At 36.7% G+C, this 14278-nt stretch overlaps 2 protein-coding genes across 2 annotated transcripts in view; both read right to left on the reverse strand.

Annotated features, from left to right (window-relative positions):
• LOC307157146 (plexin-C1-like) overlaps positions 1 to 14278 on the reverse strand; it is a 153307-nt gene that overhangs the window by 127955 nt on the left and 11074 nt on the right. The window contains exons 4-6 of the mRNA XM_079868930.1: positions 12073 to 12173; positions 11779 to 11887; positions 11523 to 11682 (exon numbers count right to left, since the gene is read on the reverse strand). Of these exons, the coding sequence (XP_079725056.1) occupies positions 11523 to 11682; positions 11779 to 11887; positions 12073 to 12173 (370 nt within the window). The remainder of the gene's footprint in view (positions 1 to 11522; positions 11683 to 11778; positions 11888 to 12072; positions 12174 to 14278) is intronic.
• LOC307157027 (plexin-C1) lies at positions 12520 to 13838 on the reverse strand (the record flags this gene model as incomplete). The annotated part of the gene is made up of 2 exons (XM_079868772.1): positions 12915 to 13838; positions 12520 to 12666 (listed from the first exon to the last, which is right to left on the reverse strand). The coding sequence occupies exons 1-2, from the start codon at positions 13821 to 13823 to the stop codon at positions 12520 to 12522; spliced, it is 1056 nt and encodes a 351-aa protein (XP_079724898.1). The 5' UTR covers positions 13824 to 13838.

Here is a 14278-nt window from a genome sequence, read left to right on the forward strand (position 1 = left end):
ACGCATGTGTGGTTCGGGGGTTTTTGTGTGTGTGTGTTTTATGACTGTAAGCTGCTTGGCGTGACAAGGAAGTGAATGTTTTTTGCAGGGATGTTTTTATTATTGGTGGATTTAATAATAAAGTCCACCGATTGGTGAAATTATGAACATGAAGAAATCTGTCATGGATTTGTTTTCAGATGGCGAAGCAGCGTCCATAATGTCTTTGGGGAGAATAAAAACGGGGTGAATGAAATTAAGAAATAGCATTGACAAATTAAAAAGCATATAAAATAACAGATATGTGAAATAAGATGAAATTTATTTAAGCATAACTATTTCTAAAAGTAAGTTTTAACCCTTTAAACACCACATTATAGTTAAGAATACAAATGTCTGTTTGATAGTCTCTCAGAAGTGTATAAATAGCCGATCGTGGAATTTTTCTGTGCCGAAGAAATATGTCAGAGTGAATTGTTTTCAGATTACACAGTCACGTCTATAAATAAACAATAGAGATTATATGAAACAAGATGTTAAATCAAGTATCAAGTAATCTAATACACAACGAAATACTGACTTACATAGATAAAACATTGGCCATTATGTGTGTGTGTGGTGAGTTTGTAAATAGAATTTAAATAGACAAAAATAATAGAAACGTGAATAAATGTACAGATTTTTATTTCGAAAAAATCTTTAAAAAAAATCCCGAACAAAAGAAACTAACACTTTAAAGTGGAAAATCTGATTATAATGCATAGGCCTATATAGCCTACAAGTCTTTTTTGTGACACTGGGTTGCACGGTTTCCATTTAGGATACTTTTTCATACACGCACGCATATACAAATACAGTACATACATAACGTTACATATGTAAGGACTGATTTTCCTGCTAAAACAAAACGCACCCTGCAATAAAGCCATAAAATGCACCCTGGACAGCAGATAGCAAAGACAGAGCACAGAACCTTGTCCTGCCCAAACTTATCTCCTTGTCCCTTTGTTTGACTTCAACTCATCCCCCCTCTCCCTCCTCTTCTCCCTCCTCAAGTCACTGAAAGTTAAATTAAGAATGTCTATATATCGCATATGGTGTATCTTGTGAATGTGTTGTTTTTCCTTTTCATGTTTGGTATCATTTTAATGGTCGCAGTGCGATTGGTAAAATGGTCTTCATTTCATTGCAGTCATTGGTTTAATGAGAAAGATTGAGAACTTAGGAGAATCCTGTATCTCCTCTCTGGCTGATATCTCTTTACGATATCTCCTGAAACCAGGTGCTACCCCCCTGGGGTACATGGATTGGCCCAACCAACTCTAAACAACATTTGTATAACCCCTGTTGTTCTGGTCTGGTATTTAAGGTGAGGGGACAGAGCAATCTTTGGGAATCTTTTACCAGGATCATTCCCCCACAGTAATGTTTCAGTATTTTCCCGTTGGAAGGTCCTGACACATTACTGTGTGTCTTTGTCAGGAAAACATTACTTACTTTTAGAGTCATCTTTGAGTAAATTATGTCATGTATTTTTGAATTGGCTTTTAATAATTTACTTCTGTAATTGGCATGATTTTACCTGACAAATAAATGTTAACCTTGATTTATTCTGCATTCTTCTGAAATCATTATTTCCAGTAGATTAATGTGTAGTCTGGTGTTTCCGCAAATCTTTGTCCAGGATAGATCAAACTGAAGGCACTATGAATGGAGCATGGAGCACATCTTAGATGACCTTCTGATTTCTGACTATCTCCTGACTTAGCATGTTGTACGCTGCAAATATTATAAAAAAATTACACCTATGGGTCTGCAGTGAGCGGCTGCATAGGGTAAAATACTTGCACTGCACCCTCTGACTATTTCAGGACTGGCTAGTTTGTGATCGTGAGCGCGCAGTCGCGACGTGACGTCTCAAAGCGACACTAGGTCCATAATGAACGAATAATTGAAAGTATGGGATAATCAGGATAATCAAAGATCTAAATTAATTCATAATCAATATTTATGATTATTTTCTAATCAGAAATACGATCTAAATTTGATTATCATTTGAAATTGGAGTCAGATTACGCATAGAGCTAAAGTAATACTAAAACTAAGTTCCAATAAATTAAATGAACTTCACTGGATCGCTGAAAAGACATACACGCTTTAAACCTTCGCCAGGCCGTTGGATTCCGTCGTTGGGCCAATGGGTGGTCCTTACAAAGTGGTGACAGTCCCTCCGTGATTCTCCAGGTTGCGAGTGTCTTTTCAGCGAAATATTGGGACTTGCAACAAGTAAGAGAAAAAATATGTCCTTCTCTTTCTTCAGCCGTTTGGTAAGTCAATTCTCTTTTGCCTTTTAGAAGTGTTGAGGGTAAATTCAGACGCACCTCATATAGACACATTTATAGAATGGGTCGGCATACCCAGTTAGACCGGAGAACGCAAAATCCGGTGGGGCTTGAGAATTAGATAAAACCACATATCAGGGACATGATAGCGGCAGTGTAGATGAGAAAAGATATCCCTTGCTTTAACTTTAAATACCTCCTTGTTTGTCTATGCAACAAGTGTTGAAACCTAAATTGGGATAACATCATCCAAATTTTATTCTGGTAGCCTACTCAACAGAGGGTTGAAAACTAAAAACTTAAATTCTGAGGTAAATAATGTTGTTACATTTAATTATTTGCTTTGTTGCAACAACATTGCAACACTGGAAATAAGAAAATGGTCACGCTAACTTGTGAAAAAAAAAACTTGTGATTTGATGAGCTAAAAGATAACAAGTAAAAATGTCTCACTTGAATCCTTTGTGTGTGAAGTGTAAAGTTGGACAAAACAGTGCAATGCAATTAGAATATTTCAAAAGAAATTATCTGAGAAAATGATCTCAGTCCTAGAGAACAGCTGCTATGCAGAAGTCCTAGAGGCTGAAATTTGGAAAAATACGCTAAATTCTAAAACTGATGCATATAATGACAATTATTGTATTACTAAGAGGCTTGTAACCAGGCCTGATAGTGTCAGAGGACATGCACAGCTTGTCCTTATCTTATGAGATAATTTAGACAAAGACCTATATGAATTACATCAAAGTAATCATGGTTCTTTGAAAATCTTTTAATAGTGTCAAAAAGTTCATGACTGATGTCCCATATATGGTTTAAACAACACCATTTAAGGCTCAGTCTTATAAAACATAGTTTTTAATTTGGTTTTATACCAGACTTTGCAATCACTGCATTATTGTATGTTTTTGAGGTCTCAAAACAGACTGACAAAAGCAACAAACCATAAAACAATCTTGGCGCCCTCCATGAGACCTGTTTGTCCAACCTTTCTTTCATATTCAAATAAGATTCTTAAAAGAATGCAACTGATAACATCTCAGCCTAAAACAAGATAATTGTGTCCAATTCTAAATTGTAGTCACAAAAATCTTTAAATTGAGCAATGATTTGACCCATGTTTCTCAATGCCTGCAGTCCATTGAATGTTCACAGCATCAAAACAGCTGTAACTGGTTTCCAGTTTGGGTGTTGCTGTGTACACAATGCTAATGCCAGCACAGCTGGAGCTGCGGGGCCAAATGCCTTCTAAAAGATCAGTGAGAAGATAACAAGTCAGTCTTGACAAATTACTCAGTAGAAACCCCAGAGACCAGAAAATGAAATTGGTTTGATTTATACAATTTTATCAAATATAATTTATATTATGACCAGGTTGTAATATATATTATATTGTAATGGCCAAGAATGGCTTTAATCTCGTGATGATTCAGCATTGGGTTAGAAGAGGAAAGAATGTTTAATGAGAATGAAAAGAATCAGAATGTAGAAAGATGGTACGTGTATGTAGGGAACAAGAAGGAGGAACACTACTAGTGTTGGGAGGAAGGAGATAATAGATGGTTAGAGAAAGTATTGGATAAGAAAGGAAACTGAAAGGAAGAATGAATCAGAAAGAATTTCTTTACCTTCTATTTGTGCAAGAATCTTTAATGAGAGAAATTACAATGCTCAGTATATACCAACTAAAATGATCAACCTGATTACCATGTCTTAAATATCCATCCAAATCCACAGGATGATTTTATTTTGATCTAACAGATCTTTAACCCAGTAACAAGGGGAGGTACAAGTTTTAATTTTCTCTTGCAACAAAACCACAAACAAAGTGGTGCAAGTGTTAGCAAACTCCTCTCTGGGAGCTTCATCTCACATGGAATCTGATCAGGGAAGGTATTTTACTGGACATGTACAGTTGTGTGAAATGGAAATATCAGGCAGAAAATCTACAGTGTATGGACCACAGAGATCCAAATGGTCAAGAGTTGAATGGCACCATAAATTCCAAAGGCTAAAACAAACACAGCACCACACCTGGTGATCTAATTGCTCTAAACACAGATCTGGCTAGTGTAAATAAACAGCATCATGAAAAGAGATTTCCCTAGCAGACCTGAGGGTCTTAATGCTCACAACACAGCAGACTGTGTGAGTTTAACTGCAATAGCAGTGAGATCTGACCATTATCACTGTTTAATTGACCTTTTCTTTGCAAACACATATTATTTCATGATAATGATACATATCTTTGTAAACAAAAACAAATTTTATTCTAATGGCGTAAAATCTTAACAGATCAAAGCCATCAGTAACAACTGTCTGGCTAAGGCCATCAAATAAATATTGAGATCGACCATCTATCTTAATGTAATTTGTATATAGGCTCAAGATTAAACTGTGTTTTCCTCTCTAGGTCTATTTCCCTTACAGGCTGACAAATGACTTTCTTCAGAACCAGATTCCACAAGGGTCTGGTCTCGCCTGCCTTAAGCAGGACACACAGCTTTACATTAGGAGATGGGGGTGGAAAAACTTCAAGGGGCCGCTCACACCTCACAACACTACAGAAGCAGCTCCTGTATGTGGCCTCCCAGTTTAGAACTGGAACTAAATTATGCAACACAGATTATGGTAGGATAAAACACCACCCATCTCCTATACACAAACATACACAATACACACCATCACTACGACAATCTTAGAACATCTCTACCTGGCATAGATCATAAGACTATCCAGGCCAAAATGATTCACATCATGCAATACATCATTCACCTTCATACATATAGGACAAGGGAAATTATTTTAATAATTTCTTTTCAACATTACAGACTTGTCAACTTCCTGTATGTAAATACTGTGCTGTGCATAGGACATGCATGGCTGTGGTCACACATCAATTGACTTAAATCCTCATTAAAAATCTAATTGAGACCCATTAATACAACTAGTCTTTGGACAAAATATTTATTATGTCCAGTCGTTGGCAATTGTTGAAAACCAGGAGGGCCCCCTAGTTTCCAACAAATGACTAATGACAATATCTAAACAGCTAAATCCTAAATGCAGGCATTTCTACTTGTCAACTATACAATTCAGACCTGCACTATTGAGTGTGACCTAGCCTGTACATCAAATGCACAGAGGATGATTACAAAGTTAAACCAGAGAATTTAAATCTCTGTTTCTATACATTTCATTCTCTAATTGAATCTATTAAAACATTAAGTTTCATTGATGATTTGCACTTATAACAACTAATGTAGACAATTTTATAATTATGAAATTGTGTATTTCCATGTTTAATTATGTGATATACTCTTATGCATACCGCTAGTAAATATACTAGTTATGGTGACTTTCTGCTACCCTTCCTTGATTCATCCAGACCAAGTCTAAATACCACTACCAGATCACTGCGGTAGTGAAGAATTTGGTGATCAAATTACACCTGTTCATTAAATATATGATTCTGAAAAAGAGACCATATTTACCACTCGCACCTTTGACTTTTGGGTTTCACATTTTTGAGTACATCGTGTTTTGTTATCTTGTGTTCATGTGTTTATACAATAACTTTTTCCTCATCTTACAATAACCACAAATACATAAGTGTTCAATTATTGCATGGTCATTCAGAAGTTGTTCAGGTGTCTCACACGCAATGGAGCGTCATCAGTGAAATAATTCCTTCAACTATGGAGTTCTGATCTGCCCGGCAAATGAAACCTTCTGCTTGAAGGTGACCGAGGACTTCTCAAAGGGTCAGTTAAAACATCCTAGGGAGGACAAAGATGTTTCCACAAAGCGTTATAATGACACTTTCCAATGACACTTTCTGATCATGCTGACCAAAGCAAACAGACTTGATACAACGAGATCATTCTACAGACTGAATACCAACGCAGCCAAGTGAAGGTGGAAGCGAACCCGGCCAAGAGGGTCATGACACCCTGTCCAGCTGCTGCAGCATCCACGCATTCTGCCATGCTTCCATTTTAATGTTCAAACCTGTCTTAATGCTGTTATTTCAGGTGACTGGATTCCTGCACCAATCGACGAACACTGCAAACTACAGTGGTCAGCCCTATGAACACTCAGAGAATAACACTGAAAATGTGGAAACAGGAAAATGTCCAAAAAATGTCCCCTTTGGCCTGATCTAAATCTGTCCCAAGGGGCCAGGGGCCGTCTGTAAGGACTGATTTTCCTGCTAAAACAAAACGCACCCTGCAATAAAGCCATAAAATGCACCCTGGACAGCAGATAGCAAAGACAGAGCACAGAACCTTGTCCTGCCCAAACTTATCTCCTTGTCCCTTTGTTTGACTTCAACTCATCCCCCCTCTCCCTCCTCTTCTCCCTCCTCAAGTCACTGAAAGTTAAATTAAGAATGTCTATATATCGCATATGGTGTATCTTGTGAATGTGTTGTTTTTCCTTTTCATGTTTGGTATCATTTTAATGGTCGCAGTGCGATTGGTAAAATGGTCTTCATTTCATTGCAGTCATTGGTTTAATGAGAAAGATTGAGAACTTAGGAGAATCCTGTATCTCCTCTCTGGCTGATATCTCTTTACGATATCTCCTGAAACCAGGTGCTACCCCCCTGGGGTACATGGATTGGCCCAACCAACTCTAAACAACATTTGTATAACCCCTGTTGTTCTGGTCTGGTATTTAAGGTGAGGGGACAGAGCAATCTTTGGGAATCTTTTACCAGGATCATTCCCCCACAGTAATGTTTCAGTATTTTCCCGTTGGAAGGTCCTGACACATTACTGTGTGTCTTTGTCAGGAAAACATTACTTACTTTTAGAGTCATCTTTGAGTAAATTATGTCATGTATTTTTGAATTGGCTTTTAATAATTTACTTCTGTAATTGGCATGATTTTACCTGACAAATAAATGTTAACCTTGATTTATTCTGCATTCTTCTGAAATCATTATTTCCAGTAGATTAATGTGTAGTCTGGTGTTTCCGCAAATCTTTGTCCAGGATAGATCAAACTGAAGGCACTATGAATGGAGCATGGAGCACATCTTAGATGACCTTCTGATTTCTGACTATCTCCTGACTTAGCATGTTGTACGCTGCAAATATTATAAAAAAATTACACCTATGGGTCTGCAGTGAGCGGCTGCATAGGGTAAAATACTTGCACTGCACCCTCTGACTATTTCAGGACTGGCTAGTTTGTGATCGTGAGCGCGCAGTCGCGACGTGACGTCTCAAAGCGACACTAGGTCCATAATGAACGAATAATTGAAAGTATGGGATAATCAGGATAATCAAAGATCTAAATTAATTCATAATCAATATTTATGATTATTTTCTAATCAGAAATACGATCTAAATTTGATTATCATTTGAAATTGGAGTCAGATTACGCATAGAGCTAAAGTAATACTAAAACTAAGTTCCAATAAATTAAATGAACTTCACTGGATCGCTGAAAAGACATACACGCTTTAAACCTTCGCCAGGCCGTTGGATTCCGTCGTTGGGCCAATGGGTGGTCCTTACACATACGCACGCCCCCCACATGCTAAGATACGGGAAAGAGTATTCGGCCATCAAAAATCATCCCACACGAATACATCATGCTGGTTTGTGTGTCAGTGGACAAAATACTGTTTGAATATCTTTGGATAAATAAGATCTAAGACGACTAAGCACAGTTTTTGCTTTAAAATTGTAAAGTTTTGAACAGACGCTGTTATGTAAAATAATAGCTCTGGGTTAAATTTATGCAAAATCATTTCTGGGTCATTTTATGGCAATGTAGGGTGGATTGCCCTAATGTGGGACATTTTTTGCTTTTCAGACTTTTGTAGAATATTACGATGTGAAGACAATACATTAAATCCACATCCAATACCTTTTTGGAATCCTCAGGGGGTTTTCTAATCAAATCAAAAGAGAAAATGCAGATAACACATTCATAAAATAAATTATACAGATATCAGTGCTTTTAGTGCCAAATTGTCTGAGAAAATGTGCAGCTTCCTAATGTGGGACAGTCATTTGCCTAATGTGGGACACTGTAAAGTCTATGTTAAAAGGTCTAAACCATGGTGCACCTTCATTCATGAATAATAGTAAAACATCCTCAATAAGTAATTCTGTCTATTTCTTTAATTCTTTATTTTTATGTTCAGTCATTTTACCATTTGCAATGTTGTTCCTGTCATAAAACCAAGGTTTAAGATGAACGTTGGACAATTGAGCATCATCAAGCAAATAAAACAACATTATGGTTTTGCATGCATGAATTTAATATTAACTTATTATTATGAATGTATTTATTATGAACTCATGAAGTAGCCTATATTTAAAGGTAAATATATAAAATGTTGCATAGGCTTATTACAATATATCAAACAACAACAGATAAAAAAAACAGCAGATAACAAATGGCCTGCAGAAGTTAATAAGTCATGAACTCATGAAGTAGCCTATATTTAAAGGTAAATATATAAAATGTTGCATAGGCCTATTACAATATATCAAACAACAACAGATAAAAAACAGCAGATAACAAATGGCCTGCAGAAGTTAATAAGTCGCTACATTTCTGGGAATAGGCAACCTTTACATGTCCCTTGCCCTTAAATATCTAGTAATAAAGTATTTTAATACTGCAAAAGATCACTAAGAACATGTAAATAACCATTACTGCTGCATAAACCATGCTCCACCACACATTCTTGACTGGCATGTAGCTTTACAACTGTCCCACATTAGGCTAATCATACTGTCCCACATTAGGGCAATCCACCCTACATTTTCTGTCCCTAGCCTTTACAGAAATGTCACACTTGAAAAACACTTTAGGGTTACAATTTCTTCACATTTTAAAATAAAACAATATGTTATTTGAACAATTACGTCATCTTGAGCCATCTATGTGGCAATATTTAATTTTTAATATTTGAAAGTAGTGGTCCCCTGGAGTTGTGTCACTGCCGTTACCGTTAAACAAATCTAAAATTTTAAAATAAATATCATACTGATGACATCACTCGACTTCCTTCTTCCAAATTCATGAATATTTATGAAGAAAGGCCCATGGCCTCTTTTCAGTTATCAAAAATCTTCTCATTTATCTCATGATTTCATATGAAGCTTTAGTTTAACTCACTGCATGACCTACTTTACTGTTAGGGAGTTGTAAAAAATTTTAAAATAAAAAATAAACTAGAATATATGGAATAAACAACTTCCTTTAGTTAGTATACCATGATTGACAAGATGTGGTATTTTTCATGAAAATTGTCTTTACTGTCACTGGTGTCTCTTTTCTTATGGGAGAACCCCCGTGATATCCATTTATAGATAAACTTTATTCGACGCTATTCATTTAGATTCTATACCAAATGTAACAATTTAGTCTCATCTACTTAGTTGAAGAATAATGATCTTTGGTCTTTTGTGTCATTGGTGATTCATTGTGTCATTGGTGTCACTGTCTTTTTCTGTCACGTTAAATAAAATGTCACATGTGATATGATAATAATTTCAAAGGGTGTTCTAATACTGTGTTCTAAGTTTAAATATTAGAAAAAGAAATCTGATCTTCAAAAGGCGTCAGAATTGTGGTGTCATTTTTGGGGTGCATATTTCTTTCACACATTCTCCAAGAACAACAGGATGGGGGGGGCAGCTCCCCCAGGAAGGAAGGACGATTAAACTTATCATAACAATCACTGGATAAGAGTAGACTATATTAAATGTAACTTCCTGGCTCTTTTTTCCTGAAGACACTGGTATAAACATGTAATTATATTGATCTTACAGTCCTGGTCCCTGTGAAGTGTCAGAATGGTCACATTTTGGGTCTCCCTTCCTGACAGGAATGCTTCAGAAAGGAGATTTTATGATAGGAGACGTGGTCTTTGATTGTAAAACACCAGGTGACCTACCTATCTTTTAATTGCTTGATGTTTTCTGAAACAAACTGCTAATACATAGCAACTACACAGAGAGGAAGGGGAGGGTCTGTGCCCCTGCCATGATGGAAACAATCTTCATTTTCAATTTAGCAAACGGAGAGCAACCATCTCTTCTGCTCAAGGATTCTAAATTCAAGGATCTATGATTTTAACCAGAGACAAAAAGACCTCCTAATTTCACCAATGGTAAGTTCACTTCAACACATGTTTAAACCTTCCTTTAAAATACTTGATAATTTAACGTCTTATTTCAAACAAAACAAACTATTTTACACTATTTTATGTTTTATTTATCTATGCAAATCAGTATATTGTGGTGTCCGCATGATGACTCTATATTACTGATATAGTAATGGATTAAAATACTTATACTTGATAATTTAACATCTTATTTCAAATAATATGAACTAATATTCACTATTTCATGTTTTATCTATGTAAGTCAGTATTTTGTTGTGTATTAGATTAAATACTTATACTTGATAATTTAACATTTCAAATAATATGAACTATTATTCACTATTTTATGTTTTATCTATGTAAGTCAGTATTTCGGTGTGTATTAGATTAAAATAATTATACCTGATAATTTAACATCTTGTTTCATATAATCTCTATTGTTTATTTATGGACGTGACTGTGTAATCTGAAAACAATTCACTCTGACATATTTCCACGATCGGCTATTTATGCACTCATGAGAGACTATCAGACAGACATTTGTATTCTTAACTCATATAATGTGGTGTTTAAAGGGTTAAAACTTACTTTTATAAATACCGGTAGTTATGCTTAAATAAATTTAATCTTATTTCACATATGTTATTTTATATGCTTTTTAATTTGTCAATGCTATTTCTTAGTTTCATTCACCCTGTTTTTATTCTCCCCAAAGACATTATGGACGCTGCTTCGCCATCTGAAAACAAATCCATGACAGATTTCTTCATGTTCATAATTTCACCAATCTGTGGACTTTATTATTAAATCCACCAATAATAAAAACATCCCTGCAAAAAACATTCACTTCCTTGTCACACCAAGCAGCTTACAGTCATAAAACATACACACACAAAAACCCCCGAACCACACATGCATCAAATTTCACATACCATAGGGGCATCATAAAACACCCATATAAGGACTTCCTGCTGTAAACATATGACATGGTCATAAATCATTTTTGACATAAGCTACTTCATATGAACTACTCGCACATACAACTTCATTAATAGAAAACTAACCTCCAGTATAAAGTATGTGATCAGGAAAACTACAGGAGCAGTTTGGGAAAACTGCAGTCAGATCAGACCCGTCACACAGATTCACACTTCCTGTGGTGAAGGAACATGAGAAGGCGGGATTTCCTGTGCTCTCCAGACTCAAGGCAAGATGTAGCGTAACCTGTGTAGGAGAGGGCAATGTTTGGTAGTCATATAAGTTATTTATTAAATATATTCCCTAAATTATGATAATTACTTCCAGATTATGACCCTCTACCTTTCTAGAAGAATTCTCTGTCATCTGAACAGAAAGCAGCTGTGTCTTAAGAGAGTTTTTTGGGATGGACACCCATGAAGTATTTGAACATTCATCTTGAGTAGAACATCTGGATAAAAACATCATCAATATATCACGTACAGATCTGTTTGCACACTGCTCACCATGTCCATATAGATGATAAGAACTTAAAAGACTGTTCAACAGTGAACCATTAGGCATATTACTGTTATGCAGCCTATGCAGATTGCATGTGTGATGTGTGAAAAGTCCCATGTGATAAAGGCAGATCACCTCTGTGTGTTCACACACCAGCCGCAGAGAGGATCCAGAGCAGCTCTGCAGTCTTTCAGAGATCTGTATTTAGCACACTGAACCACAGACACTCTTCTGAGCTACATCAAAAACATGAGCAGAAAGAGATAAGTGTGATTACTCAATATAACACAGTTGAGAGACATACTGCCAATGGTTTGTTTGTTAATTGCACATTTCTAAACCTCACTTCTTTCCTCACAGCGATGTAGATATATAAATCTACTGGATCAAAGTGCATTCTGGGAAGCACTGCTCGTTCATCATCAGATTTGTACAGCACTATTGGATAGTCTGGTGTGAATTTCTCATCCAAAACCAGCTAACAACAAATAGAAATACAAATCATAAATTGTGATTGTATAGTATTTCAAATGCAGAGGTAAACAACAGATTAAAGGAGGGCAGGAGTTTAGAAATGAAAGCTTATTGAGAGGTGAAGGAGACCTTTATCAGTTGTCCATCACTGGTTCCTATGAACAACACAATCCAGGATCCACTTCTAACTGCTGCCACTGATGACATTGAGCTGTACTTGAACACCACAGAGAGCGGATGAAGGTTACTACCACTCTGCAACACAAAGAACAAAAATAAGGAATCTAAAAATGTGATACAATCTAAAAAAAAAAAAAAAAAAAATATCACACTCGCTGTAGTGCTGCTGTGATTACCTGCGGTCTCCTGAAGCAACCCCACTGACAATTTAGAACAGCAGCACTCTTGCTCGCGTGATATTGATCAAAGATAAGTTTTATTCATTGCGAAAACTATATGAAGTATAAGTATGCTGCGAGTGAAAACATTACACTATTTCCAACCTCAGATTCACATTTTTCACCAACAGTGCAGAAACCCTTCACTCGGCCTCGAACTGTACTGATGTCGTACAGAGCCAGCGCGGTGTTCTCCGGATCCTGCTGATTCTGCGCACTGAACACTCCTGCCCAAATAACACCGTTCCCTGAGGGAATAACGGTGGAGGAGACGAGCACTGGACGAGCTTTATCATTGCAGCACTCTATCGTTGCAGCCTGTAGGGATTTAAAGATGTCTGTCTTTTTTCTTTTATTGCTGTCCATCCACAGGACGTGCACTTTCCTCTCCGAGTCAGTCTTTGCGTTGAGAAATAAGTAGGACTCTGAGGGAGAAACTCTCTGGAATCCGTCAACAAACTCCACATCTCTAGCGCTGCTCTGGATGAAGGGGGTTAATCCGTCCTCTATGTCGTTGAAAATCCCACCAATTTGAGACTGTAAAGTGTTCCACAGTTTAACAACAGGATAAGGATCTTGAGGTTTTGTTTGTTCGTCCTTTTTTCCAACCAAAATGTACCTACTGGTACTTGGACCTGCTATGAACGCAACAGATTTCTCATTCTGTTTCGGTCCTACCGATATACTTTCATAGTAAATACTCTTTGTAATGTCATTCAGATCAAGAACTTCGCAGTATCCATCTCTAAAGGTCCCACAGGTTATCAGGGTGTCGTTGTTGTCAAAAGGCACTAGAATGTTGACTCTATTTTGATGAGTGGCATTAGTGATGTCCTTCCTCTTCTCCTCAGAAAGATCGAGTCTCATCTGATGTAGTCGATGGTCAGTAAGAATGAACAACTTACTTTTACCAACTACAAAGTCCTTGATGTCTCCATCAAAGTTCACTACATCACTGCAAATGCAATGTTTCAAAAGTGGGACCACAAGTATTGCAAGTAAGTATCCTCTCATCTTGCATATCTGAGAGATCAGCTGAAATTTCGAGATCTTGTCACAGAGATCAACTGCGCTCAGATGCGCCCACAGCTGAAGTGGATAGAAGTGAAAGCAGCGGCTCTGAAGATGCCTGATGACTTCCTGACTTGTTTTGTATGTTATACCATTTCATGATGAGACACTTTGGTAACACTTTATATTACGACCCGCAAACAACTGCGTAAGTAAACCGAAATTACGGTGTACGTTTCTGTAATTATAGTGTAGGTATAAGGGAACAATATGTTAAGTTTTGGGTAATAAAGTGCTAATAAGCAGATATACAACCTGCAAAGAACTTCGTAAGTAAACCGAAATTACGGTGTACGTTTCTGTAATTATAGTGTACCTCCGTGTATGTATAAGGGAACAATATGTTAAGTTTTGGGAAATAAAGGGGTAGGCTACAACCAGATATACAAGCAAATTAT

The sequence above is a fragment of the Squalius cephalus genome (assembly GCF_949319135.1).
Source record: "Squalius cephalus genome assembly, chromosome: 4".
In the NCBI taxonomy this organism is placed as follows: domain Eukaryota; kingdom Metazoa; phylum Chordata; class Actinopteri; order Cypriniformes; family Leuciscidae; genus Squalius; species Squalius cephalus.